This window comes from Bombyx mandarina, chromosome 04 (genome assembly GCF_030267445.1).
Source record: "Bombyx mandarina strain Sakado chromosome 04, ASM3026744v2".
In the NCBI taxonomy this organism is placed as follows: Eukaryota; Metazoa; Arthropoda; class Insecta; order Lepidoptera; family Bombycidae; genus Bombyx; species Bombyx mandarina.
In genome coordinates, this window is record NC_143211.1 from 949,238 (window position 1) to 976,610 (window position 27,373).

Here is a 27,373-nt window from a genome sequence, read left to right on the forward strand (position 1 = left end):
TAGGACCTCTTGTGAGTCCGCGCGGGTAGGTACCACCGCCCTGCCTATTTCTGCCGTGAAGCAGTAATGCGTTTCGGTTTGAAGGGCGGGGCAGTCGTTGTAACTATACTGAGACCTTAGAACTTATATCTCAAGGTGCGTGGCGCATTTACGTTGTAGATGTGTATGGGCTCCAGTAACCACTTAACACCAGGTGGGCTGTGAGCTCGTCCACCCATCTAAGCAATAAAAAAATAATAATAATAATTAGCCTATCAATCACGATTTACCGTCTGTTAGAGTATTCCTCCTCAAATTAGAACCCTTAATTTCTCAGAAGCATTTTTCCGATTAAATTAAAAATAATTTTCCGATTGCGTCAGAGCAAGGCGTCTAAACGTAGCGGCGCGGCGTAGCCGTTGCGCGTTTTATATTGTGACAATGTTTTAATGTATTATGCTTAAATACATTTTTTATAAATCCCGTACTCGTTAGCGGCGCTCCAGAACCGGAAATAGTAATGCTTATCATACTCCAGAAATATGACTACAAGGCAGGGCCGAACTCGGCGGAAAACTGGAGAATTCCAGGAATATGTATTTTTTTAATTATCACCTTTGAAAAACAAGCAAAATTAACAAAGTATTAGAATAATTACGTTATAATTACATTTCAAAATTAGTCACTTCGCGTGTCATCTCGGCGAAGTTGGCACGGTCTCATCAGAAATTTTGTAAATGATGTTAGAAACTTTCGTGATGCGTTTCGTCTCAAACGGATTCCGAGGTGGTCTAGTAATTAATCTGCGAGCTTCGCCGGGACACTGGGCAGATGTTCGTCGCATTCAATAATTATTTAACATTTCACAAGTAACGTTTTCGTTCAGTTGTATTCACATCGCGGTAGTGACAACACCATGGCTTTGGCATCGGAAGGAACGAACCTCGTGTTCACCTACTTCATTCTCCTGTTACTGCTGGTCTCGCTGTGGATGCTGTATTCCGCTTTTTAAAAATGGATCTGTGAGTAATCTGTATTTCTTTATTGATGAAAGTTTTGGAAATTTAGAATAAGAGTCGAGTGTTATAAGCAACTGCTAGGTCGGTGTTAAGTCTGTGTTTCGATTATGGTTTAGTGAATCGTTTTATTTCTTCTAGGTTGTTCGGTTTTCTGAAAAGTGTGTTTCTTATATTGCATGTATCCTGCCGGAAGCTAGGGATATATGAGTCGACTATTATCAAAGCCGGCAATCTGACTTTTGAACAATGATTGGTAAATCAGAAAAACGAATTATTGACTTTGTATTCCATTGGCAGTCACAAAACTCTTCGGAACGACATCTTAGATAAATAACAGGTTAACTATTAACCTTTATTTAATGCAGGTTTTGAACCGTATTCTTTGAAGGAGACGATTATATTCAAATCAATCTGTATTGACATATCAAAAAATTTTTTTTGTCCAAATGCACAGATTGCCACCTTTGATAATAGACGACTCATATATAAGTGTATTTTTTTTAAAGCATCTCTCTTTTTCCTTGTTTTGATTCGAATCCGAATGAAAATATTCTGGAATGATCCTGCACAGTCGAGTTAGGCCCTGTCTATTGACGCAGTCTTGATGTTTGTAGCGGGCCGAAGATCCTCGACCGGTCAGTCCTGCACGCACTGTTAACTTGCAATCATGCCGATCAACGCGGAGACCGTGAACCTCGCAGCCACGTACATGATCCTCGTCATCTTGCTCTTCTGCCTGTGGCTACTGTATTCCACCGTCTTCTAAAGTGAAATGAGAACACTGTAAGTCTTCAATTTACGACAGTACTGTGTGCTCGTAGTCAGTTTTTGGAATCCCCGCAGTTATCAACAGTCGGACGTCGGTACGTACTTATGTTCATATTTATAAATATGAGAATATTCGGCGTGAGATGGAGGCGTGGCGTCGCGTAGGCGCACAGCCGCTGGACGACATTCTAGGTGTCCACTCAGTTCCTTGTGACCGCTTGCGAAGTGAAGGCTCCCGCGAACGCCACCATGCCTAACCACGAGACCACCAACCTCATCGCCACCTACTGCATCCTGGTGCTGCTGCTGGCCAGCCTGTGGCTCCTCTACTCGGGGATGTTCTGAGGTGCTTCTCGTCGACTCATTCTTCGCCCTACGATCTAATGCGGTATTCATTTTTTAATTACGATTTAATTACGTCCTTCTTCAAACGAGGCTTGTAGAGAGTATTAAACGGCAGCGGCTTGGCTCTACCCCTGGCATTGCTGACGTCCATGAGCGACGGTAACCACTCACCATCAGGTGGGCCGTATGCTCGTCTGCCTATACGGCAATAAAAAAAAATCATTATACGAACGCCACTAGTTTAATTTATTAATTCAATGTTTGAACTTGTTAATCTAAATTAGTGTAATTAAAGAAATTCCGTCTTAAACATATAAAGGAAATTTATGGCATTCACACAAAAAATGTGTATTGTCTAATTAATTGTTAGCCACTACGTACATATTCGTTTGATGTTATATTTATGACTGAGATAATGTAGAACGCCTTATAGTTCAACGAATGTATATGCAAAAAAATTCTTGTTTGTTTATTAAGGATGCGTTTCTTACAACGTTATGAAATCTCTTAAAAAGTATTGATATTAAATAACTTTAACATCAAACGTGTTTAGCTCTATTAGCATTGTGAGAATCATATAAACCATCATTTGATCAGATCGGAGCTATTAATTTTCGTTCATAAACATTTACATAGAACCGGGTTATAAAAATAATAGCCGTGAAACGAAATCCAGACGTTCGTATCGTGGCCGTTTTAAATATCTGCTGGAATCCAAAATAGTAACTCCGCGCCCCAGCGAGATCTGCTCGTGCGGTAGACATAACGCGAAGACATTATCACACGAAGACGTAAATAACTATTATGGAGCACACGTTTCATGAGTAATCATTAAATAAAAGAAAGATTTTGTTTAAAAAAATATATATATATATTTATTCTTGTTTGCATTAAAAATTGTACGGCTGCCAATAAAGTTGTTTTCATTGGACATTTTCATGCTGGTTCTGTAGTAAACATGTCATTCTGATGCCTCATGTTACGTGAACGCGTGGGTAGCTATATAATTTTAAATTTAATTTTTTAAAAGCACCGTAATTGTATAATTTACAAGCGTAGTTTTTTTTGACGAAAGCCGGTGATTGGTTCTACCTTAACGGATGGATAATCACAATTCTGTCTGTTCCTGTGGCGAAACATGTTGCGTAAAGGACTCATATTTTTTTCTCCTACCTATTCTAGTGGCCTCAAGGGGACATGCTAGACTCTCCGAGCGAGTAGGTGAACCCACGGGGCTCTAATCCGGTGACGTTGCTAACACTAGCCCTAACAAGAGCAGTGCTTCTCAGAATCTATCACCGAATCGGAAACGCGAACCACTGAGCAGATCTGGCGAGAAACTTAGTGGGCTGTGTCTGTCTCGCCGAACCCTTCGTTGCCAGCGACGGGTTCGACGAAAACGATGACCGGTGCTTGAGGTACCTAAAAGCACCGATAGTGGATCAGGAGGATCCGAAATGATGTGTGGAAAATAGCTCAGACAACCGTTACACAATACAACTGTGTTTTCGAACACATGTCTAAGAGTGGATGGCGGCATCCGCGCCGTGGTTCCTATCACTTCTCGTAACAGCTCGTACTAGGTGGGTCGTAGGCTAGTCTGCCCGTCTGAAGCAGTAAAAATGAGAAGGATCTGCGAAATTTACAAATGTAAAAAGGCAAAGTTTTTTTATTTTTTATAGCTTAGATGGTTGGACGAGCTCACAGCCCACCTGATGTTAAGTGGTTACTGGAGCCCATAGACATCTACAACGTAAATGCGCCACCCACCTTGAGATAGTTGAAGAGAAGAGAGAGAGAGAAGTTGTAAGGTCTCAGTATAATTACAACGGCTGCCCCACCCTTCAAACCGAAACGCATTACTGCTTCACGGCAGAAATAGGCAGGGCGGTGGTACCTACCCGCGCGGACTCACAACAGGTTCTACCACCAGTAAAAAATTAAATAATAAAATTAAATAATAAATGGACTAATGTTCAATGGAGAGTGCTCCAAAGACAGATTTGGCCGATCCGCACTAATTATAAACCCGTAATTGGACCGTGACGAAGGTGTAGGTAGGTCTTTAAGATTTCAAAGGTTCTCAACCGCTTCAAAATTCGTTTTCTTTAAAGAAAAAAAACTACTGCGAAATACTGCTATAAAACCGAGAAATGCGTCAGATAACGAAATAAACAAGGTAACCTATAAGAAAACAATTTCAGCTAAAAAAAATAATTCCGTTTATTTTTAAAATTAATAATGATAACTTATACGGCTCATTGATTTTTATACAAAGATACGATTCAATACAATCCATTACGGAACGACTAAATTAAAGATGAGACTGTTAAAAAGAGAACATTTTGCGTTCATTTTAAATAATTGTCTTTGTAAAATCAAGTGCATTATTGTAATCCATCGTGATCGGTAAGTTTGAGTTTCTAACGAGTGCATGAGACGCTACCTTCGACTGCTCCTGTAGTGCAGCGCGGCAGAATCAACCCAAACACGCCTTTTTTCTCCCTGGTAGCCTAAGAGGCTATTCCAGCTACGTCAGACGGGTAGATGAGCTCACGGGCTCAACCTGAGAGAATTTGCTAGCACTAGCCCTAGTAAGAGCAGTGCTTCGCAGAATCTACCACCGGATCGGAATCGCAATTCACTGGAAAAATCCGGCGAGAAACTCAGTGCGCTCTCTATGGGCTAGTTCACTCGTCGAACACGCATTGCTGACGTGCCTTCTGCACTCAAAACGGAACCGCGGAGATGATTGACCTATTTTACTGTTCTCCGAATGAATCCATTATGCCAGCTTTTTATTTTATTATTATGGTTGATACGGACTAAACTAATGGAACTCTAAAGTGAATGCAAAAAAGACTAACCACTCCAAAACTTGTGTTGTGACGCGACAGATGTGTATAGTAATATTTGCTATGAAATTGTGGCTCTGGAAGCTAATTCGTTGCTCGTATTCTTATATAAATCTATATGAAGAAAAAAAACAGCTCAATTTTTTTTTTCTCTTACTATTCGTTATGGGGCTAACACTGGCCCTGGCAAGAGCAGTGCTTTACAGATTCACTGAGAAGTTCCGGCGAGAAATTCAGTCGCTTTGGTATCTGGGCTAGTTCGCACTTCAAACTCGACGAGAACGGCGTTTGGATAGCTTAAAAGCACTGAGAGTGGATCTGGAGGATATGACAAGTATTGGACGGTAGCGGCTTTGCGTTTTCTCGTCGCTTCGGTCGGTACGTAGTTAGAGGCGACCACTATAAGAGGGTGATGCACCGCTTTCCCAAAGAAGCGTTCCGACGCTGTCAGTCAAAATACTCCAACTTTTCGTTGGAAGCGCGGCGACTGAAACAAATCACAACACATCTACTTTTCTCGACGTTTATTTATGGTTTTCTCAAGTAACATTATAAATTGCGCACACTCGAAATACCTACTCAACGCTTTTTTTAACGAGATGTCGTTATGACGTATTTCTTCACGAGTCATTTGCATACGAGAGTGTCGACAGGAATGGTTTTGAAAAGTTTTGAAATTCAATGATTTATTGCGATCAGCGAACATTTATTCTCGTCATTTCTTCAACTTAACTGTAATGGAATGATGATAATTGAAGAAATAGACAGAAAGCTAGCGCGATGTATTTTTCGTCACTTCTCTTTTTGTTCTATATAGCGGAAGTCTTTATATTACGCCTAGATCAGGCACGTTGAACGCTGAGACGTCTTGACAAAAGGGCTATACTTTGGAGTAAGCCAGTAAACAAACAAAGCCAAATTTTCGTGAGATTAATTATTACTGGTGGTAGGACCTCTTGTAAGTCCGCACGGGTAGGTACCACCGCCCTGCCTATTTTTGCCGTCGAACAGTAATGCGTTTCGGTTTGAAGTGTGGGGCAGCCGTTGTAACTATACCGAGACCTTAGAACTCATAGCTCAAGGTTTACGTTGTAGATGTCTAGGGGCTCCGGTAACCACTTAACACCAGGTAGGCTGTGAGCCTGAGCTCACCCACCCAACTATTCAATGACAAAAAAATTTAGCTACACGTTTCTGGTTTCCGGATCAGTATGACGAAAGTCAAGTCTTATTTAACAAATGGGCCTCAGTTGTAGCGCGACTCGTATTTACTGGTGAGTGATAGGAAATGTATTGGGGCGTACGCATTCACTATGAATACGAAACCAGCATCGTGAGATCCACAGCTCATGTAGCATCCACAGAAACCAGCTATTTCGTATTATTGTTTGACCGTTTTTAAAACTAGACGGGTTCTAAAACTAAACATTTAATAAGTGTTATAATACATTACCATTGACTGTATTTCTAGTCATCTCTCCGAGAAAAACTGGATCTTTAATGTAATGTCCAATGGGATCCAACGCTAGGGATAATGCTATAATACAATATGAAGTTCAAGTTATTTTCTTCGGTAGGTATTCGCAAGTTGTAGTTATAATTGAAACTTCTGGGACTTAATCTGGTGTTTTTTACAGTTTTCAAGTAAAGTATTCGATGTAATATGACAATTTAGTTAGAGCGACATTATTAAACTATAAAAACAGTTTTAAGTTCAAGTGAAATACCAATTTCAACGATAGGCAGCCGCTTGGCTCTGCCCATGCTAGTGCTGATGTCCATGAGCGACGATAACCACTTACCATCAGGTGATCTGTAGGTTCGTCTGCTAACAAGGGCTACAAAAATTAACGTGATAAAACTGAATTAAAATGCACATCTATGTGCTCACTATACTTTCTAAAGTATTTTGTGGTGGTAGCCATCACAGAACACAAGATATTTGACAGATGCCTGAATCTCGCTTACGACACTGTCAAGATAAACTTGCATAGATACAAGTTCCGAAAAACAATACTCTTGTCGCCCTAAACGGCCTAAACACGTCATTATGGTTTCGCCCGATCCATTAACAGTGTTTTTAGGTACCACAAGCACCGGTCACCGTCCTCGTCGAACCCGTCGCTTGTGACGAAGGGCTCGACAAGTGAATTAACCCATAGACACATTCCACTGAGTTTCTCGCCCGATCTTCTCAGTGGGTCGCGTTTCCAAGCCGGTGGTAGATTCCGCGAAGCACTGCTCTTGCTAGGGCCAGCTGCTAGGGCTTGCTGTTAGTAACACTCCCGGTTAGAACCCCGTGAGCTCACCTAGACATCAAGGAGAAGCTGAAATAGCCTCTTAAGGCTATCAGCATAGGTAGGGAAAAAAAACAATATTCGGACCATCGCCGCGTCGGTCTACCGAGCAATATCACCCGCTCGGTGGAAGATCTTCCATTTGTCGTATACCTCCACAACCGTAATCTCAAAATTATTTAAGAGTTCATATGCAGCCAACGACAGCCATCCACATGAGAAAAAACAAAAAAAAAAAAAGCCCGCTGAGTTTGTTTCGCCGGTTCTTCTCAGGACTGTGGCTTTTTTTGGAACCGGTGGTAGAGTTAACATTGTTATTTGTATTTCGACATTCAACAAGTCTGTTATACTGACATCTAAGTTGAAATAAATGATTTTGAATTAGAATTTTTGAATTTGAATTTGACAAGCATTAAAAGGTTTGATTTGAAAAAATACACGAAATTCACGTGAACACGTCGTAACCCGTCATGATTTTCTCAATTTAATTAACGTGGCACTGAACTAAACATAAATATCAAAGTCTCCGGCCGGTTTATGATCGTTCATGTGTTTTATTTCCAATGATTTTCTTTCGTTCTCAAACGAAAATTATAAAAGTATTATGATATGTAAACTACAAACGTGACGACAGGCAACGGCAATATATATATTTCTGTTTTTCAGTATAATATTTTTCTTTTTTATTGCACTATATAACCCACCTGGTGTTGGCAGAGCTTCAAACCGAGAAAACTGCTAACCACTTGTGATATGTATTCGAGGTATAGATATAACTGTGGTGTGTTGCCGGCGACTCATTCTTCAAGCCAGAATAAAAGATAGCTTTGCGGCAGAAATAAGCAGAATAAAAATACTTTGTGTTGCTATCTCAAAAACTAAATGTTAGTTAAAAATAAAAATAAAACACGCTTTTATTTAATTTTATTCGATTCAACTAGTAAATAGTAAATAAGTGTGGGGTGCAACAGTTATAAAGATTTTATTGACAGATATGATTATTTATCATTTTGATAATATATTAAAAAGCACCCCACACTTTTATACCATTAATTTATTTTCTAATTTTTAGGATTTTCTATAAAAGCTTCTTGGCTTACATTTTCGTAAGTCACTGTATTAATAGAAAGCGCTGTCGAGTTTGATAGTTGTTTACGGACCATTACCTAATCAACTGGACGGCGCCAACGCTCAGCATATGTATGATATGGGCAAATATAAAATTTATTAATCAAGATCAAACTAAATTTATTAATCAAGATCAAACTAAATTTATTAATCAAGATCAAACTAAATTTATTAATCAAGATCAAACTAAATTTATTAATCAAGATCAAACTATATTTGTACAATTTATGCTAGCGCACCAAGTGGTTTCACAGATTAGCTAGAATGAATCATCGTCATGAATCAGACACGAGAAACAGCTGCTGACACAAGGAACGCGCTTCAGCATACTTGCTTCCGAACCATTCGATCAATCCATCAGCGTATATTTCTGTGTTTGAAGGCACAGACAGATAACCATCTGGCAGCTCAGTCAGCTGTGCCGTTTGTTTATCTGTGCCCACTTACAATTTACTGGAATCTACATTCCGTATCACCTACGCAGCTGCGGCCTGGTATCACCTCATCTCGCAACGTATGCGGGTGATGTCATTTAGATGTCGATGTCATTTGTAGCCGAGCACGCTGCGAACAGTTCTCCCCCCCATTAAACTCACCCTGCACCCACATCACCCCTGCCCTGTGTGGCAGGGAGCTTCTGTCCGGGCAGTGGGGTTTTCCCCGAGGCCCGTTGCGTGCCACCGTAAGGGGGTACGACGACTCCGTTGATTGATTGTAATCTACAGAGACGTGGCCGTGCGAAGACATTCTAAGACTGATTTGATAAGACGATAAACCGTTATAAAATGTTTTTATAAATTGTTACAGATGCAGACAAGATAAGCCAACTCGAAGGAGATCATACGAGGATGGCGGATTAAACGAACCAAAAAAAAAAACAAAAAAATACAAACAATATCTCTAAGAAACCGTAATATTAGCACTTAAGTTATTTATAAGTTAGTTTTGTACAATCCCAAGCATTTAAATAACTTGAATGGTTGACAGCATTGGATATTCGTACGCAGACGATCGGCAATGAAAAACAATAAACAGCAATGTACACAACATGCAAATAAAATGTGACATAGTTTACGTGCTGGGCATTCCAATTGAACTGAAGCATTAGGAAATGTGAAAGACATCTCTGTAATGTCATGTTTCATTATAAAATGGACGTTACTTCTCTTGTTGAACATCTTTGAGATAATTTATTCTTGTTGAATAACTAAGTTTTGGAATAAAGTTTTTTTATTTTATTTATGCTTTTCAATGGTAACCGAACACATTTAGAATCACTGGAACATTCGACTAGAATAGGTCGAGATTTAAAATAGAACTAGCGCTGAAACAAAATCACTGTGAACGAACACCTATTTCTGCCGTGAAGCAGTAATGCGTTTCGGTTTGAAGGGCGGGGCAGCCGTTGTAACTATACGTGAGACCTTAGAACTAATATCTCAAGGTGGGTGGCGCATTTACATTGCAGCTGTCTATGGGCTCCAGTAACCGCCTAACACCAGGTGGACTGTAAGCTCGTCCACCCATCAAAGCAATAAAAAAAAACCTGTATCTCAACATCCGTGGCGAGAGGATAAGATTGAAGAAGAATAAGGTTATAAGTATATGTAATTAATTGTACATCTAGGGACTCGATTCTCATATTTATTAAGGATTTTGACTCTAACTGAAACAGAAGCTTTCGAAGCTTTCGCGCAGAAATTTTTGATATTCATTATTCCAAGATTGGCGCTATGCTATAACAAATCGCGAAACACATCAGCGTTGCGGAATCAAACGGATTGAGTTTCAACTACAATGATCTTGAATCGAAAATATTTGAAGCTTTGGCAAACATCCAAATGTTCGCTACACCGATTGATAAACGTTGATTTCATAAAAACATATGTGAATGAGCTCCCTTAGTATCTCGATGATTTATTTATAGAATTCAATCTAATCGGTTTACATTATTTCAATGTTTAAACAAATTGAACAAGTAATGATCGTTTCGATAGCTGTATTAAAATTTTGATCCAGTAATAAATCTATTTTATGGCCGATGATTAAGGTGATTTAAGAGCATATGGTTTGTTTCAAACATCGGCCTTTTACTTTATCAGACTTTATTGACCAATGATTTTTTACTAATTCAAAAATTGGAAGGTCTTGGATATCTTCGTTTTAGGGACGTAGAACTACTGCTGTCTGAGCTCTCTTCCTCTTCCACTTCTTCTGTATCAGGTATCAGATTTAGATAGGTATCGCTGTCCAAAGTCCTCAAGTTTCGTTCTTTGGTCAGCAGTTCTTCTGCTTTGCTTGTACTCGGCTCTTCATCAGACATTGTTTTAGTTGTACTCGTAGGTGCCTCTTTCTCTTCATCTTCATATCTCACTTTAACAAAACGTTTGCTTGATTTTGCGACAGACGTCGCAATGTCAAATTTATTTTCCGAATCCAAATTAGAAGGTAATATATCATCAGATTTCTCCTTATCTAGCTCTGTTTGATCGACTTTAGGTTGTGTATCGTGTGACTGGGTTATATCTATGGTTCCCATGAGCTCTTCAGCCGCATCAATATTCGAATCTCTTTGAATCATTTCTGAATCAGGCTCAAACTTTGATTCTGGTGGTTTGTTTTCGTCGGTGACTTTAATCAAAGCCAAAGTAGATTCTTCGTCTTCTTGTAAGAGCAGTATGTCTTTGTCATCAGCAACATCACTTTGTTCCATAGTTTCATTATCTTGTTTTTCCATTAAATCTTTGGCTGTTGAACTAGCCTTGTTTATTAAAGTTGATGAGCGTCTCTCGACTCGATCCACGTATTGAGGTTGTCTCGGATCCCGAGCGGACCGTGATACCGAGCCGGAAGATTCGCCTATCGATAGCTCTTTTAGTTCTATCTCATTTTGTTCCTCAGACAAAAGATCTACTGGTTCTTCTTCTAATGTACCTCTACTGTTCATTGGCCATTTTTCTGTATCATTCGATTCGGATGCGGTAGGAATGTCCGCCTCATGTGGTCCTGCATATCTTGATGATTGTTCTGAACCTAAACGAGGGGGCAACGAAGTGCCTGTCTCTGTTCGCTCAAATGACGGTCTCTGTTTGAATTTAGGAAAGAAACCGTGATCATCTTTGCCTTGATCTTCTGAACCTTTTGTGTGTCTATTTATAGCGACCATGCTCGAAGGGAAATGTTTCAGGAGATACGCCCAATGGTTGTAATTCAGAGTTAAAACTTGTGATTTTGTTAAAGTACGATATGAATTCATGTAGGGGGTGTTTCGAACGAGTCCTTGCGACTGAAAATACATTATTTTAATTAGTCATTCTATTCAGATCGACAGATCTGGATGCTAGTGAAGAGATCTCATAAAATAATAATTTGAATGAGATATGAATCACATTTTCACAATTAATCAATTGAATTTTACAATAAATTCTACCACAAGTACACTACAGCAATTACATGCGATACGCGTTAGGCACCAAATCAGCTTTTTTTAATCAAGAAATTAACAATAACCCAAAAAAGTTATAAGTATTTTATTTTAATCCCTAAGCGTGTGAATGGAGCTCATAAACCACCTGATGTTAAGTGGTTAACGGAGCGCATAGGCTTGTGTTTTATCTTAATTGCAAGAGAAAAGATGAATCAATTGGCACGCGCTGAGTAGAATAATACTATGTCTATCAACACACTGACTTAAGGTTGTTGATGGGTTAAAATGACCTGAAGTCGCAGGAAACTCTAATAAAAAGCTGTTGTGGAATTTTTATGGAGACTGGGCGTTAGGTATTATATCCACTTCAAGGCGTAATCTAATGACTTTACCGGCTGCCTAATTCGTTAAGCAATGAAAAAATCAAAACTAAACGCTTCTACAGCGAATTTTTTAAAAGTAAATTCTTAAATTCTACGGCTCCTAACACGCAATCCTCAAATTACCAAGCTAGCTACGATCATATGCTTGCAACCACATGTCGGAGTTATCTATAACCAAAATTCGAACTAAGAACCCGTTTCATAGTGTAGTGTCTAAGCATTCAAGCCTTACTTAAAGCCTTATTTAAAGTGCTTCTTCAGCACTACTGCCTTACTGTCTTGTAAGTAAATACACCTTTTACATAATAAACCGGACCTTCAAACTGAATGGACGTATTATTTACACTTGTCTAATCCATCGTGACCACACCACACCACAATATTAGTATCTATTTATGATGTCCTCAACTCTTTGAGGCAACGATTTTAATGATAATAAAAATACTATTGCACAGTCTTGTTATACACGAAAGTTAAGATTCATTTCGATTATTTCAACAATCAGTAAACAGTAAGTCAATGGTGCGCAGCATTGCATACTGAGTGAAAAAAATTAAAAACACCTTAAACAGTACGAATATGAGTGACTTCAACTTTTCTGGGCCACAACCACAACTCCACAAAGACGGGCTGAAGTATGTCCCACCTTGCATATAGCTAAATGAGGCCGTCAGCGCAAAAGTAGCGTAAGCTTACCATAGTTAGTATGGAGGCAATTAGGTTTGAATTTTCATGAATTTAAATTTGAGTAGGCTAAAAAATACTTTACGCGCAAAAATAATGCTTACAAAGCTATCTATGGATGAAACTATGGATAGGCCGGTTTTCCATCAAACTTTTTTTATATTTTAAATAAATTCCAATATACATACATATTATAAGCTTGAATATGAAAAAATTGTGAGTTAAGCCACTATTGTGCTGACGGCCTCAAATATGGGACAGTTTTTAATCCACCCAACCCTCAAGGGTTAAAATTCTTGTAGACATGGATGTGAGAGTCAGCGTTACTTACAACTCCAAAACAAGTTCCGGCCGTGTATATTCTGGCAGAGCCGTCTCTCGCTTCCGAAGTCTCCTGAACTCGGCCGGTGTGAATGAAATACATCGAATCTGTTATCTCACTCTCTTTCACAACGTACATGTCTACAACAAAACGTATTCATTATTTGAAAGAGTGGCAATTGCATCCTTGTAATTGTTGCAAGGTTCTATCCAAACTCCGCACGGGTAGGTACCACCGTCCTGCCTATTTCTGCCGTGTAGTAGTAATGCGTTTCGGTTTGAAGGGTGGGGCAGCCGTTGTAACTATATTGAGACCTTAGAACCTATATCTCAGGATGGGTGGCGCACTGACCTTGCAGATGTCTATGGGCTCCAGTAACCACTTAACACCAGGTGGGCTGTGAGCTCGTCCATCCATCTAAGCAATAAACAATAAAAAAATATAACCAAAACTCAGTGTATAGCAAGTAATGGCAAGCTGTAGAAAAGTATAGTAAGTGTTCAAAATATACTATTTTTCTACATGAAATAGAGGTCCGGCTAAGCTACGCTGCTACTATAGTTGAGCGCATGAACTGCACTCAATCCTTGAGGTTAATTGCGCATCTCCTTTCCCACTCTGATGGCACAACGCCAGAAAGATACCTCGAAGCACCAGCAATGGCTGGAAAATTTTAATCGAACTAATTATGCGCAAACGCATCAAATCACGAACGAAGGAAAAATATTTAAATAAATCTCAAACATTAAAGAAACTTTTATGGTTTCTATCAGCTTCGTGGGCATGGAACCATAAAAATATTCGAAACATAGAAAATAATAAGATGTAAACAATAAACGCGAAATTAAATCGTAATTAAAATACTGTTAAAAATAAAGTATGCGTTGTATGTTTTTCCTCTACCCGTTTCCAAAGAATTCATTCGATGGTGACCAAAACTTAGTACAGTTATTGTGGGCACTTCGGGGCGGACATGTTACTGTCACAGTCAACATACGACGAGCGGCCACAACTCTGACCTTTGGCTGAAGTACACCTTACTGCGCAACAGGTATGTGTGCATAGGAGCTCAGAGTGCTTACTGTTTGTGTAGACACTAAGATCTTATACATATATACTGTTTAAAATACCTTCGTTGTAAGAGTAAAGCTTAAAGCATCCAACAAGTTGCCTTAGAAAAGCTGCCTCGCAGTTTTCGAATACATGGTGCTGAAAAAGCACATTGAATTAGAATGACACATTTTCGGTTCGTACCATGAGCCCAAAAATAGTAGGTACAGGACCATAATACTAGAAGCACACAATAATGTGAATAACTTCCCCAAAAGTCATTTATGTCAGCTTTGTATCGAGACATTGGTGAGGTCACAGATGGCGATTGTGTTGAAAAAAATAAATAGGCAATCAAACACCAGTAACAATGCAAAAAGTGATCACAATTGACTTGATTTTGTTACGATATTAAATTAAAACGATCAATGGTGGTAGGACCTCTTGTGAGTCCGCGTGGGTAGGTACTACCACCCTGCCTGTATCTGCCGTGCAGCAGTAATGCGTTTCGGTTTGCAGGGCGGGGCAACGGGCGTACTGTAAAACTGAGGCTTAGAACTGGAGTCTAAAAACGAATGGTGGAGTTTACGTTATCGATGTCTCCGGTAACCACCCTTACACCACGTGGGCGGTGAGCACGTCTATCCATCTAGTGAGCAATGAAAAAAGATCATTTCATAGCTAATTTACCCCACCGTAAAGGACAGACCAAGATGTTTGGGCATAGTCTGTGATAAGACGTAGGGAGCATCAGCTTTGAAAGACAACGACGAAGCGAAATAGATGAGCAATCAAACATACAATTACATGACCGTTTTGACTTTTTACGCCCTAAGATCAGAATGAATGACCGACAGAAACAAGCAGGGGTTAATAGCAATTAAAGTAGGCTCACCCAGGGTCAGAGTTACCTCAAATGTCGCCGTGGGTCACCCTGAACCGTCGTGAAAAATACGGTCCCTCTTCTATATCAATCGGATCAATGCCCGAAGAGAGAGTAATGCTCACCGCGGTGTTTCATCAGGAGATTAGAAATTCCTTCATATATTTTTTATTCTTATCTGTCCATTGATAAATGCTCACTTAGGTTGGTACCGGAATAAAAATAGAAAAAAAAATACACATGTATATATATAAAGATACCCTAGTCAGATGGTTCAAGTAGGCAGCTGACATGATCTCGAGCCGCAGTCCGTGGGGCGCCGTCTCCAAGAAGTGCGGCTGCTGGAGGCCCCGGGACTCCCGCCACAAGTGCAGGCAGTACTTGTTCACGATCGCTACCAAGTTTTTGGACACGCGGTTGTTGTGCAAAAATTCCTGAAAAACGATTTTGGGTGAACATCAATGAACCGGAATGGGCCGGACATACGTGTCCCAGAATGGATGGCCGATAGAGCAGACGTGTTCTGGACTGGAGACCGCGTACCGGTAGGCACAGCGTTGGGCGTCCCCCTGCCCGTTGGACCGATGACTTGCGGCGATATGCTGGGAAAGATTGGATGCGGAAGGCGGAGGATCGTTCACTGTGACGGACTATGGGAGAGGCCTACATCCAGCAGTGGAGAGACACAGGCTGATGATGATGATCAATGAACCTTCCCGAGGACAACTTCCGTGATCCAAAAACTATTGTCGTGCCTCCCAATATTGTACTTTAAAATGTTTACAAGTACCAAAACGTAAGTTGAGAGTAGAATGTTTCCCTATTCGCTGGTAGCCTAAGAGGCTGCGTCCATTTGTAATCAAATGAACAGTAACTTGTAGACAGATGAGAAAAACTTGTATCGATCATACTTGATCACTCCAATCACGTTTCGTTCGATATCCAGTCGAAGTCTGTTTTCTTTATCAAGATACAGGGTGGCCCATAAGTCCTTTGATATGAAAAAAAATTATTAAAATAAAACTAATTACATTATGAATTAAATTTTTATTTACATAAAAAGCTTAAAAAACGGGAATTATTTTTTGAAAATAACATCTCCTAAATGTAATCCGTTGCGATCACGGCACTCTTGCAAACGACGTCTAAAATTGTCGATGACTGCGCGGCACGTCACTGCTGAAATGCTTGTCATTTCTCTGCGGATGTTTTCTTTTAGGGCCTCAATTGACCGCGGGTTTGTGTCGTATACTTTAGCCTTAAGGTAGCCCCACAAAAAAAAAATCCATCGGGGTCAGATCTGGACTACGTGGAGGCCAGGAAATGTCTCCTCTCTTAGAGATAACTTTGCCAGGAAAAAGTTGACGGATAACGGGCATAGCAGTGTTAGAGGTGTGAGAAGTGGCCCCATCCTGTTGAAACCACGTCCTGGCATTAAAGCCTGAAAAGTTTTGCAATTCTGGTATGAAAAACTCTTCGATCATAGCCACATATCGCTTACGAGTTGACTGTGTCGGATTTTCGCGAATAGACTGTGTCACTGTGTCTATGTTTTGTTCCGTACGTGACGTCCTTGGGCGACCCAACCGCGGTTTATCTAACGTCGAACCGGTCTCCTCGAACTTAGCAACCCAGTTCTTAATCGTTTGAAGAGTTGGAGTGTCGTCAAAGTTGTGTAAACCTTTGTGTTCTCGAAATTTACGCCGCGCAACGGCTGCCGAATTGTCGTTTTTATAAAACTCGCGCACACAAAACGCACGGTCCGCTCCGGTAAAACGCTCCATCGCGACTAAATTCCCAGAAACCGAAGTTACTCCCCATGCTTCCCCTGCACCGCTCACGCGCGCCCTGTTCGTTTTATTCAAATTTTACTTTTCAAAGGACTTATGGGCCACCCTGTATTTGATGTTTTTGTGTTTTTGAGTCTAGGCTCAATATGTTCTTCCCTCGATGTGTGCATCCGTTGAATTTGTAACGTATGTCATACTTTTGTCTACCTAATAAATACTATTGTCCAATTAGAATTCAAACCCTGGACATTGCTGGACACACTTCTCGTTACGAACAAAGGCGTGTTGTACGACTGGTCAAGTAGGTCCATTCGGAGAATCAGTCAGGACGGGAACACCGCTGTGCCTTCATTGTACCTTACTTATTCTTTTTCTACCTATTCGCTGGTAGCCTCAGAGGCTATTTTAACTACGCCCCGACGGGTAGGTGAGCTCACGGGCTCAACCTGAGAGAATTTGCTAACACTAGCCCTACAAGAGCAGTGCCTCGCAGAATCTACCATCGGATCGGAATCGCTACTCACTGGGAAGATCCGGCGAGAAACTCAGTCGGCTGAGTGTATGGGTTAGAAAGTAGAATGTATAGTTTTAATCTATTAACAAAGTGTTTCAACGTGATATAGATCGTACGCGCTCCAGTAGCTTTCTTCAGTCAGCTTAACCGTATGTTCTATGGGGAGTACTCTGAGGAATTCTTTGAGATGATACCATCATCTAGTTTTTACCATCGCACCGCCCGCCACCGGAGTAGAGTTCATCCATATTACCTGGAGTCACTGCGTTCATCCACAGTGCGTTGCCAGAGATCATTTTTGCCGCGTACCATCCGGCTTTGGAATGAGCTCCCCTCCACGGTGCTTTCCGAGCGCTGACATGTCCTTCTTCAAACGAGGCTTGTGGAGAGTACTTAAAGATAGGCAGCGGCTTGGCTCTGCCCCTAGCATTGTACGAGCGACGGTAACCACTCACCATCAGGTGGGCCGTATACTCGTCTACTATACGGCAATAAAAAGAAAAGTCTACGTATTAGCGTGTCGCGACTAGATAATATCAAATAGTCACTCACTTGTAACTGAAGATAAGTGGAGTAGAAAGTAAAGGATCTAAACGATAGGTACTGAATGATGTTTGAGAACTCTCCAACGTACACCATGTAGAGCATAGTCGATACTATTTGCAGTATGGACACGAATACGACCTGCAATTGTGCTGAGCTTAACAATTTTATCCACATTTTACGTGCTCGGTAATCAATGCAGTTTACTTTTATATTTACTGTGTAGATCGGTGAACGTGCTAACAGCGCATCTGGCGTTAAGTGGTGAGCGGGGCCCATAGACATAACAACATTAATCTTTAAAACTACTCAGCTAATGATAAATTTTACATTCTGTATAACTATTTCACGAAAATTCCAGTGACTTCGGGACCTACCTCCGAATGCTTCTTGGGCATAATATCTCCCACGCCGTTTTGTGTAAACGTAGTCAATATGAAATACAACGAACATATGTACATATTGTGGCACATACTATCGCCGTTATCTGAAATAAACTTACAAAAATATATATTTCATTACATCTCGTTTGAGGTCAAAGCTGTCTCAAGGCGAACGTCGCCTTCTTGAGACGTGAGATAGAATCTTAATTAAAAGGTCAAATTCCAGACGGACCACACCGACATAGCGACTGAACACATTTACTTATAAATAAATTTGGGTTTTCATTTTGACAAACAATAATTCCTTCATTGTAGTAGAATTAGCAATGCAAATTATAGAGTTCGATGGCTTTTATAAAAGAGAATGGAAGAGGAAAATTAGCAGTGCCGAGCCCACCTAGTGGGATAAGATGTAGAAAAAGAAGAAGATGGCTTTTACAAACGTTTGCGTTTTACGGAAACCAACTGTTCGTCAAATACATAAATTGTAAAGGCTTCTTGTGAGTCGATACGGGGAGGAACCGCCGCCCGGCTTCTTTCCGCCGCGAAGCAGTCATGCGTTCCGACTTGATTGGTGAGAGGGCCACTATACAATACAACTAGGATTTCGGTGAGCTCCAGTGATAACTTAACGCAAGGTGGGTCGTGAGCTCGTTCACCAGTCGAAGCCCCGTAACATATTAATAAACGCCGACATAGACGATCACATCCAGAAGCCCACTGAGTTTCTTGTCGGATTTTCTGTGGGTCGCGTTTCCGATCCAGTGGTAGATTCTGCAAAGCACTACTCTTGCTAGGGCCAGTGTTAGCAACACCTCCGGTTTGAACTCCGAGAGCTCAGGTACACGCTAGGGTAAAGCTGATATAGCCTCTCAAGGATAGGAAAAAAAATCACATTCAGCCTCACGGGAAACGGGCCACTGTGGTTTTAGGCATGATAATATTATACCTAAACTATTGATTATGTGTTGTTGTGGACAGGGGGTAGTAGCCGTCAGGGCATCCAAAGATCCCAACGCGCGGGTCTCCACCACTGTCAGGCGCGAGTGGACATAAGGACGACTGCGCTACCCCGCCAGCCGCTGCGCACGACTGCAAGGCGGTCAAATCAGAGGCGGATTATCCGCAAGCCAAACTAGGCACGTGCTTAGGGGCGTGTAGTACAAGGGGCGCGTGAGCTCAGAGTTTTTAAATAAATAAAGAAAATAACATATCGACCATTAAGAACTAAATGCTGATCTATAATCTAAATATATTATAGATTATTCCTATTTGGCCTATTTCCCAGAGCAGAGAGGAATCATGAATTTCGATGTTCGTTCTGTCGTCCCTCTTCATTTCTTCACAGCTATAACGTCATATTTCATTCGCGCATTAGCGTAAGTACAATGTTCCTGGTCTACTAAAGTCTAAGGTTTGGTGATACAACGTCATCGTAATTGCAAAAACAACTAGTTAAAATTTACAGTATTATGATGGCATTTATGGCCGGTACAGGGGCGCCGATAAAGTGATTGCCTAGGGCGCTCTGGACCTTTAACCCGCCATTGGGTCAAATGCTTGGTGTTATCTAGACATGCTGCTTACATTACGGGTCAAGTACTCGTTTCGCTTACCGGCGTGAAGCCACGAGGTCCCCGGCTCGTGACTGTCCTCCATGACCGCTATGAAGTACCAGAGGCAGGTGGTCGCGTGCACGAACAGAGTGAACCAGATGAATACCGAGTTGATGGTGCTGAGGATCAGGTTGCTGGTTATCCGCTCTCTGAGCTTCAACAGGCATCTGTAGACTGTTACCTGACGACGGACAGAAAAGGCAGTGACCGGGGCTTTGTTCAGGTGGTCATGAAGGGGCAACTTTCAGTGGTTTTTTTTTTAGGGACTTTATGACCTGGTAACTAAGACCTTTAAGTCAAGTCTTATTTTAATTTATATTCTTATTTTTATGAAAAATGTAATATGAAGTGAAATGAAATGAAGATGATTAATTTGAGACATTAATCAATTGAGATGAAATGAAATGAAATGAGATGAGATGATATGGGATGAAATATAATCTCAGTAAAATGGTGGTCATTTACTGAGAATTTTTGTATGATCCCGAGATGCTACGTCCAGCGGCTTTGTTTTATTTTCCCACATTTGTGCACTTTCACAGATACTAAATAGTTAATAAGCCACCGTTATTACACATTTAAACCTGAAAAAACACTAAATAGACAAAATAAAACAAATCACACAACTTCACTCCTCGTGTTTCCGCCAAAAAGTCACTTTCGGGGGGTGTGACCAGACAAACAAAGTCTTTATAATAAAATGGTACAAAATATTATTTTATTTAGACGATTATCTGATAATTTTCAAAAGTTTTCACACACATGAAAACGACTTACAATCCTGAGCGTCCTGTTCATTCGCAGCAAGGAGAACATGCACCACCGGTTGTCGGTGGCCAGTAAACTGAACAGCTCAAACGGAATGCACGATATCAAATCGTATTTGAATTCGCCTTTGAAGTATCTAAAACAGAACATCTAACGGTATATACGGAATATATAGGGTGTTCCAAAAGTTTCATTTCAATATTTAAGAATATTTTTAAACTAATAATACTTATTTAATTAGATAATGTAAAACAATATCGGTCAAATAGACACCACGGCTAAGCTTGTGAAACAATTTTCTTTCAGTACAATCTTCCAATACCAATTGGCAAATTTGTGGGTGTAAGTTCTGGATAACTTCCCGAATTCATCTTCTAGAAACTATTCTGGGCTATTGGTATAGACTTAGTTATTATTAGTATTATTATTATTTCAAGTTGGCCCAAAGTAAAAAAAGTCTAAAGGTGTCAAATCACCGTCACATCAAAACCGGTAACTGTTTGCTAAGAATCAAACTGTTTTTAAAAAATAAATCATAAATGATAACAACACATTTTAATTGATACTACCAATCTATTTTGCATCGGTAGGACAAGATAATCGATATTTCGATGTAGCTAAAATTTTGATTTCAGGGCGGCAACATTCTAGTCAACATTCTTGTACTAGATGCCCACGGGCTTCGATAATGAGAGACTGTGAGCACGTCACACTGTCGATGTTTTTATTTTCCGGTAGCCTAAGAGGCTATTTCAGCTACGCCCGGACGGATAGATGAGCTCAAGGGGTCAACTTCAGAGAATTTGCTAACACTAGCCCTAGCAAGAGCAGTGCTTCGCTGAATCTACCACCGGATCGAAATCGCGACCCACTGAGATGATTCGGCAAGAAACTCAGTGGGCTGTATCTGTGGGATAGTTCGCACGTCGAAGTCTTCGTCATGATCGACGAGTTCGTTGAGGAGGATGACCGGTGCTTAAGAGACCTAAAAGGCGTCGATGTTAATAATTTGTTGTATTAAGGCGCAGTGTCTTATGAACTAGTTTTTTTTTACTTTTTTATTGCTTAGATGGGTGGACGAGCTCACAGCCCACCTGGTGTTAAGTGGTTACTGGAGCCCATAGACACTTACAACGTAAATGCGCCACCCACCTTGAGATATAAGTTCTAAGGTCTCAGTATAGTTACAACGGCTGCCCTACCCTTCAAACCGGAACGCATTACTGCTTCACAGCAGAAATAGGCAGGGTGGTGATACCTACCCGCGCGGACTCACAAGAGGTCCTACCACCAGTAAAAAGGACAATGCCCAAAAGTGGGCCAACTTTATGTCAAAACTATTTGTACTTGAAAAACTATGCCTTATTTTTTCACGTTGTTTAGTTTATGTATCAACATTTCTTTCAACCTGGCATTGTTTTCAAAAAAATTAAATTACTTAATTGATAACATCCCAAAACTATCCATGCCATAGTTTTTAAATTCGTCAATAGGCAAAGGGCTTAGCCCATACAGCCTTATAGCAAACCTATATGCTGTCAAATGAAAGAGTTGTTTGTGACTTGAACAACAAATTAAAAAAAATTAGCTAATGCTTATAATTCACAGGCTTCTTAGTTTATTTTTGTTCAATTCAATATTTATTGTAATAATTATTATTACTTAAAACCATGAATTATTTAATATTTTTAGATATTAATGATTCCATTAGTGAAAATATCTATGGCCTACCATTACTCTATTCTTATTATATATGATCAGAGAGTTTTGGCAGCAACCCGAGTGAAGCGTCACTTGAATTTTTATTTTAATGTTTTTTTAATAGTTTATTGTGTAATTTGTATTATTTGTATTTGTAATATTGTGTATAAAAGGTCTGCGTAAGCTCATGCTCAGTCAATGTGGTATTCGTCGAGTTGACGTCAAAACTCCCAAAAAGCAATAAAAAGAGATACACCGGCTTTTTATTGACATAAAAAATATATAACTTCGACAGACTAGGCTGTATAGGCTACGCTCTTTGCCTGCTTATTGGTGAATTTAAAAACAACAACAACAATATCGTTGCCGGCTTCCGGATTTTCATTTCATTTTATTATTATTATGAGGATATAATAATAATAAAATGTACGTAAGGGCTTATTTCTAGCAACATTAACCACAATTAACTTATTTAATACTGTAAATAATTATGAGAGCGATTATTGATTTCGAAGAAAACAATTAACAACTTAAATTTAGCTGCAGAAAAAAACAGATTTCTCTTAAAACTGGGTGAGAATATAAAAATCGTTTTCTGAATATGAAACGATATTTCTTTGTCTATCAAATTAAGTAAAAACCATCATGACAGGACAACTTTTTTTAGGGGCCCAAACACCCATAGAAAATGGGCATTGTCCTTTGCTAAAGTAATAAAATAAGACTCCGGCAACTAACTTCGTGCGCATCGGAAGCAAAACATTCTTAGAACGGTCCGTTTCCACAACAATTTGAGGCAATATGTATTGCATCAGGATCTTTACGTAAAACCCCATGTCCAATGCGTATAAAGTAAGAATCAGCCATGTTCTGTTGTCTTGAAAACCGGCATTGTACAAATCCCCGTAGACGCATATCAGCGATATTGCTATCAAATATATCTGCACTAGTTTGTCTTTGTAATACAAATATTTGATCAATCCTTTCCTCTTTCGAAAGAGAATGGGAGAGCTCATACTCCTTTCCTTTCTGATTTTGAAGGCGTCACCCACGTTGCCTAGTATATAGCACTGTGAACAGGGTATGGAATTAATGAATTATTGTTTCTTGGATGTTTTCTAGATACAAAACTACTCTCAGTGCTGTATGACAGTTTTATAGTTTAGACATAATTAAATCGTCTTCTCGCATTAAAACTGTATAATCTCAAAACTTCTAATTTTACAGGAGTGTTTTAAAGGTTTAACACGTAATATTTTTAATATTAATCATATTTGCAATTTTTTTTTTAACAGTTACATCAAATCTTTTAAAGTAAGTTAAAATTATGTATTAATTTTGTTAATAGTAGCCAAATCATAGGTAAAGTAAAAAAAATGCTAAATCTAAACTACGCTCTTTTGACAGTATTTATGAGAAAAATACTGGTGATACCAAATGTTTACGCATATTAACTCAATTTCGAATATTTTTGGAAATTGCTCACTTTTAATGCGAAAAAGCGAAATATTAGTCGAATCCACTTTGACTTCTAAGCGACAAGTGGCGGCTGGTGTTTGAGGGCGCCAGACACGGCTCTAGCACTTATACGGTCATCTATCACCAAAGGCTTTATTATTCAGTCTCTCACATACCTTAGTGTCTTCCGATCGACACTCTTTCATTAGCTGAACCACGGCAGGAAAGTCTTTAATGATTTGATGGAACAATTTCGAGTTAATCATCAGCAGATGAGCTTTGGACGTTGACATAAACGTTACTGGGCATCTTATGTTCGGAGCGCCTTCGAGATTACCGAATACGCTGTTTAAATGGATATTACCAACGAAACAATTAATACAACATCAAAGCTTTACAGAACATTAAGCGCATTAACAAACACGTACTTTTCCGCCTTCATTACTTTAGAATCCGAAGCGGTATTGAGCCTTTCACATTAGAAAATTCAAAAACAAATAATATATAATTATGTGATTTTGTCTAGGTATGTCATTTTAATTTAACATTTACATTACGCATGATCTAAAATGGCCGACCGGTCGATCGTGGCCATTAGTTCAGTCGATCGTGGCAAGACAAAAAATATAAATACATGAAACAGACTGCGCATAGTAATCACCAATAGCTGTACGCATCATTTTCATCTTGTATCATTTGTTAATGGCCATTACGTCACATTATTTATCCTCTATTCTACACAATAGTTCTCTTTTATTATATAATTTCAGGTTTATTTTTATCTTTTTAATAAAAGAAAATAAGTTACTTATTTGTATACTGAACTACATTTGTTTCATTGAATCTCAAGAAAGGTCATTGGTAGATCGCAGAGTGCTTCATCAGTAGATATTGGTTCTAATTAAGCTGACCACCCCTGATCTAGAACCTGAATCAAAAAGTAAAAGAGTCATTCACTATTCGTTACCCGTAATTACAGAATTTACCTTCCTTTCGGCAAATTGACGACATTACTCATGGACCCTCTGATTTCCATCATGTCCACATCTCCGTAGTCCAGGATGTACATATCGGCAATCACGTCATTGGCCTCGATGATCCTCGTGCCTCTCAGGAAGTGCACGCTGCGAACTGCCCGCCCCATGATCCGCAGCAGGGACAGGTCGCAGTGGGACAGAATCCGACACTGGAGTGAGTCTTTCAATTGATTTTTACCCGTTCATGGTTTGAACTGGTGGTACGACCTTTTGTGAGTCCGCGCGGGAGGCAACCACCACCCTGCCTATTTCTGCCGTGAAGCAGTAATGCGTTTCGGTTTGAAGGGTGGGGTAGCCGTTGTAGCTATACTGAGACCTTAGAACTTATATCTCAAGGTGGGTGGCGCATTTGCGTTTTAGATGTCCATGGGCTCCAGTAACCACTTAACACCAGGTGCGCTGTGAGCTCGTCCACCCATCTAAGCAATAAAAAAAAAAGCTGCCGCGGTAAAGCTATTGCATAGCATTTTTTATCAACTTATGCAATTATAATTAGACAATGATAATTTAATATTAAAACAATAATAAAACAAGACCACGCAATATTAAACATTAATAAAAGCAAAACCTTAACTGTCCCTTTCACACTCATAAGCTAGACCGCGCGAGAGAGAGTTGGGCAGACTTTTCATGATGCTCATGCAGTGTGACGTCACCCCACGCGCTTATTCACAAACACTACAAACGTGCAACGTGTGAATGTGGTGAACTACATGGTAGGCGGAGTGAGGGGTGTAAGGTTTTTTTCGTTACGGAATTTCATGATTACAGTAAGTCGCAATCAAGGCCCGCGATAAAAGCTATGCAATAGCTTAAAAATGAAAGTAGGTTCTAATTTGACCAGGGATCGTTTGTAGCTGCTCCCTTATACATAATATTACGGTTTTACATAACAATAAAACCGATATTATGTGCCGAGAAGGAAAACATACAGCATTGCAGGAATTTCTTCCTGGTGAAGACTATGAAGATCAAAGATGGCTGCGCTTCCTTTATACTTGCTGGCAGCACCTAGCGGCTAAAGATGGAACTAAATTGACTGTCTATGGTTGGACATAGACAAGGAATTTAAGCTAAGTACACACTGCTTCTTCATAATACAATGCTGTATGTTTTCCTTCTCGGCACATAATATCGGTTTTATTGTTATGTAAAACCGTAATATTGATGTGCCTTTGGAAAACATACAGCATTGTATTATGAAGACGTGTTTGTTATCTGCTGGTGAAATTATTAAGCACAACGCTATGATGAAATAGGTAAGCTATAATAAAATTATGAAGCGCAATGATAATGTTCATAATTTATATAATTATTAAATCGAAAAAACACAGCTGTTAACTTTCATGTTAATTCAATAATTAAAAAATATTTATAAGTTTGTAATAAACATTTTATCTTGTATATACAAGAAAATGTATAAATTGTATAAATGATGTATATACAACATGAGTAAATGATGAGTAAATATTTTGAAAAAAAGAATCGTGAGGATCTTTAGGAAGCTCTATTATTCGGCAATAATTATTGTAAACGTTTGGATGATTTGCAATTGCCTCTAGAAAGTATTTCGTCCATTGGTTCATTATCAATCCATCTCAGAGGCTACTGCTGATCTACAACTTCTTAGAGATGGGTTGATGCCACTATCTCGTAAGGTTGAACGAAGACCAGTTTCCAATTACAGTACGGTATGCCGCTTTTGTGACAACACACATAGTTAGAAAAAAGTCCTTACGAATCTTACTGGGCATGTCTTTAGTTTCATGTTTAGAAAGCACTTATGCAGATTATTGACGAAAATGGATTTCAATTTTAGACCCAAAGACTGGTATCAGAAAGATGTTTTTCTCTGTTATCAAAGAAACTTTCTTTAGAAATGTTGAGCAAAGTAAGGTTATTAACTCTGCGTCCAGTAGCCAGCAACATGGTTGTTGGAGTCCTTCAAGCTACCTTGAGGCGTGATCTGGTGGCTGGGTTTGAAGAAAACCAATTTAGAACTATTCTCGGATATCATGTGAATGGGACTATACTTAGTAAAGTTGTAATAAGTAGTTGAATTTTGTTTAGTTATTCCGATGGCTTTTTTAGAATAGCAATTTTTATTAGAGAGCTTGAGAATGTTTGCTGTTCTACATGTATGTTGTCCACAGAAAGTCGACAGCGCTGCTTTATGCAGAAGGATTGTTTTACAGGCAAAATTTTCTTTTTGGAAAAGAAAAAAGAATTTGGCAACATCTGCAGACTTAGGATCAATTTTAAAACTGTAGCACCATATGCACCATCTTCTAGTTGCTGGTAAGTATGCTGGCAAAGTGGATTGACACCAGCTAATTTTCAATAAATCTTCTCCTGTGTAGACCAGTCTATTATTTGTACAACCTCCCCCCCCCCCGTTTCTAAGCTTTCATGGTTAATGTTTA

General features: G+C 39.6%; 1 protein-coding gene and 2 long non-coding RNA genes across 3 annotated transcripts in view; 2 read left to right on the top strand and 1 right to left on the bottom strand.

The window, feature by feature from the left end:
* Nucleotides 1-683: 683 nt before the first annotated feature.
* Nucleotides 684-9,629, top strand: LOC114253315 (uncharacterized). Its single transcript, XR_003625180.2, has 2 exons — nucleotides 684-1,001; nucleotides 9,199-9,629. It is a non-coding gene; the product is annotated as an uncharacterized LOC114253315 (long non-coding RNA).
* Nucleotides 9,630-10,479: 850 nt separating this feature from the next.
* Nucleotides 10,480-27,373, bottom strand: part of LOC114253232 (uncharacterized) — a 50,887-nt gene continuing 33,993 nt past the window's right edge. The window contains exons 31-41 of the mRNA XM_089740162.1: nucleotides 24,900-25,099; nucleotides 24,090-24,258; nucleotides 23,194-23,525; nucleotides 20,764-20,890; nucleotides 19,987-20,167; nucleotides 18,365-18,474; nucleotides 17,997-18,128; nucleotides 15,401-15,574; nucleotides 14,338-14,416; nucleotides 13,217-13,347; nucleotides 10,480-11,677 (exon numbers count right to left, since the gene is read on the bottom strand). Of these exons, the coding sequence (XP_089596288.1) occupies nucleotides 10,523-11,677; nucleotides 13,217-13,347; nucleotides 14,338-14,416; nucleotides 15,401-15,574; nucleotides 17,997-18,128; nucleotides 18,365-18,474; nucleotides 19,987-20,167; nucleotides 20,764-20,890; nucleotides 23,194-23,525; nucleotides 24,090-24,258; nucleotides 24,900-25,099 (2,790 nt within the window). The 3' untranslated portion in view covers nucleotides 10,480-10,522. The remainder of the gene's footprint in view (nucleotides 11,678-13,216; nucleotides 13,348-14,337; nucleotides 14,417-15,400; nucleotides 15,575-17,996; nucleotides 18,129-18,364; nucleotides 18,475-19,986; nucleotides 20,168-20,763; nucleotides 20,891-23,193; nucleotides 23,526-24,089; nucleotides 24,259-24,899; nucleotides 25,100-27,373) is intronic.
* On the top strand, nucleotides 25,878-27,177 carry LOC149503054 (uncharacterized). Its single transcript, XR_016325748.1, has 2 exons — nucleotides 25,878-26,209; nucleotides 27,104-27,177. It is a non-coding gene; the product is annotated as an uncharacterized LOC149503054 (long non-coding RNA).